Raw genomic sequence first — 2,083 nt, 5'->3', positions numbered from 1 at the left:
AATTACCGGTAATTTTGCATGACAGCGTGTTGTCATAAAAACTGAATGAGTTCAGAGCCCTCCGGTGTCGGGCTCTTTCTCCAATAATGAAAATGACCGAATGCAGTTTTTCAAAGAAAACGCGCTGGAATGCAAAATTATCCGGTCATTTTGATGCACGAGTGTAATTCGGGGGAATATTTCCCGAATAAACTGTTACAATACTTGTGAAACTGATGTAGAATGGAATTGCCATAGATTCGAACTGTGTAAGATGCATAGAAACTATGCATCTATGAACAGGACAATTATCGCAGTGCTGTTTCGCTTCCTACAATGCAATTATCGCTGTAATTTTTGATAATTGTTCTCCATATACATAGAATTTTTGACAGGAGGGAAATAGTCGTAAGTAATATCATAAGGGCATCTAATTTTTCCGGAAAGAATCGAAAAAACACGTTGCTAAGTAATATTTTGACAAGAAGCATGAGTGCTGGTGGCAACAAAAATCCGAGTCGAAGACGAGGATTTTTGCACCTGCACGAATGTTTTGTGTCAAAAAATATTACTTTGCAATGTGTTTTTTCGATTTTTTTCACACGAAAAATTAGATGCCCGAATAGTATTTGACAAGACTATTTCCTGAGTAACAGATTATTCTGCATGCATTACCTATGTATAGGTAGATATTGATTTGAAAACTGAAAAACAGATACTCAATTTTATTTCATCCAAAATACTACAAATTTAATTATTTATGGTACAATTAAAATATAAATTGCAATTTTGGTACACGGTAGGGGTATTTTTTGAAACTTTTGTTGATTCATTGAAGATGTGGGGTGTAGGTACATCATTAATGTAATCTGTTGAGTGAGAAGCGGGAGGAGTGACTGCAGGATCTTCTGTTTTCTGCTTTTTAGCTGGAGGTTCTGAGGCGTCACTTCTAAGGGTGTTTATGATGTTGGAGTAGTGCTCATTATCCATTTGCAGATAAGGTTTAATTGAGTTGGCTGAACTGTGGCCAGTAATTTTAATTAATTGTTGTTCACCTACCCCTGCTTTAGCTAAGTTACTGACTGCTGTCGACCGCATAGAGTGGTTTGTTATTTTTATTCCTTTTGTATTCAATCCTGCTTTCTCTGCCGCTTCTTTGGTCCATTTCGAAAGTTCATTTTTTCCCACTGGAGTGTTTTTGTACCATCCACTTGAAAGTTCTTTGTTCCATGATGGGTTAATCGTTAAGAATAATCTATCAGTTGTTATTCTAGATGAACGTTTAACCATCAGAATTTTAAATAGGCGGAATGGACAAAAGGTTGGGTTCTTCGTGTTAGGGACCAGCCATTTACTTTCGGCCATTTTTTTTCTCCACCCTGTGCCGTTTTATTGAAGAGAGGATTATATTCTACTCTTCCTAAAAAGTTGGATTTTTGAAAATCAGTTATTTAAAAAAATGTGTATTCTACCTGTTTTTATCCCAGAATTATCCACTTCCTCTTTAAAATAATGAACTTTGCAGTTTACTGCTTCTCCACCTCTCCAGGCAAGTTCCACTGAAGCGATATGGTAAAATTTCCGTTGGAGTCCTGCTGGAGTGTTTTCATCCCATAATGAAACCATTGCATAATACTCATCCAATTTCAATGAAGCAGAGCTGCACTTCCTTTTATTTGCACACGTCTGCAAATTCCTTCTTTTCGCATTACGAGCTTCCCTACTAGACTTAAAGATAATGTCTTTAAATGGGTCAAAAATTATTTTCCACTTCACAAAATACATTTCTTGCATTTTTTTTGCAACGGTGTTCCACATTGTCTTCACAACTAGTTCTTTGTAATTTTCACCGTTTTCCTTCTTCATATTCCACGCCCAATCTTTCAGAATTAGGTTTAGTTGTTCTAAAGTTGTGTTTTCCATAAGCTCATGGTTCTTTGCTTTGCAGAATGTCATGAACTATTTCCATATTGAAGTATGAGTTCTGAGGGTATTATACGGTATACTTTTCTCAATCGCCAGATCAATATTAGACAAACAATCGCTTCCAAAGCGAATCATTTTCACGATATAAGCTGACTAACTAGCACTTGACAATAAAATC

General features: G+C 36.1%; 1 protein-coding gene across 1 annotated transcript; it reads right to left on the bottom strand.

Moving 5' to 3' along the window:
* Positions 1-796: 796 nt before the first annotated feature.
* On the bottom strand, positions 797-1,857 carry LOC123684273. Its single transcript, XM_045623460.1, has 2 exons — positions 1,452-1,857; positions 797-1,399 (listed from the first exon to the last, which is right to left on the bottom strand). Exons 1-2 carry the CDS (start codon positions 1,843-1,845, stop codon positions 1,269-1,271), a joined length of 525 nt encoding a protein of 174 aa, XP_045479416.1. The 5' UTR covers positions 1,846-1,857; the 3' UTR covers positions 797-1,268.
* Between the last annotated feature and the right edge of the window lie 226 nt (positions 1,858-2,083).

The sequence above is a fragment of the Harmonia axyridis genome, chromosome 7 (assembly GCF_914767665.1).
Source record: "Harmonia axyridis chromosome 7, icHarAxyr1.1, whole genome shotgun sequence".
NCBI classification, from domain to species: Eukaryota; Metazoa; Arthropoda; class Insecta; order Coleoptera; family Coccinellidae; genus Harmonia; species Harmonia axyridis.
Note: the sequence above shows the minus strand (reverse complement) of the source record. Positions and strands in the feature narration are given on the sequence as shown.

Bases quoted from the DNA above. Each gene is read 5' to 3' on its own strand.
- LOC123684273 (XM_045623460.1), bottom strand. From the start codon at position 1,845: ATGAAGAAGGAAAACGGTGAAAATTACAAAGAACTAGTTGTGAAGACA. The intron at 1,400-1,451 runs GTAGAATACACA...CCAACTTTTTAG, and splicing joins TAATTCTGGGATAAAAACAG to GAAGAGTAGAATATAATCCT.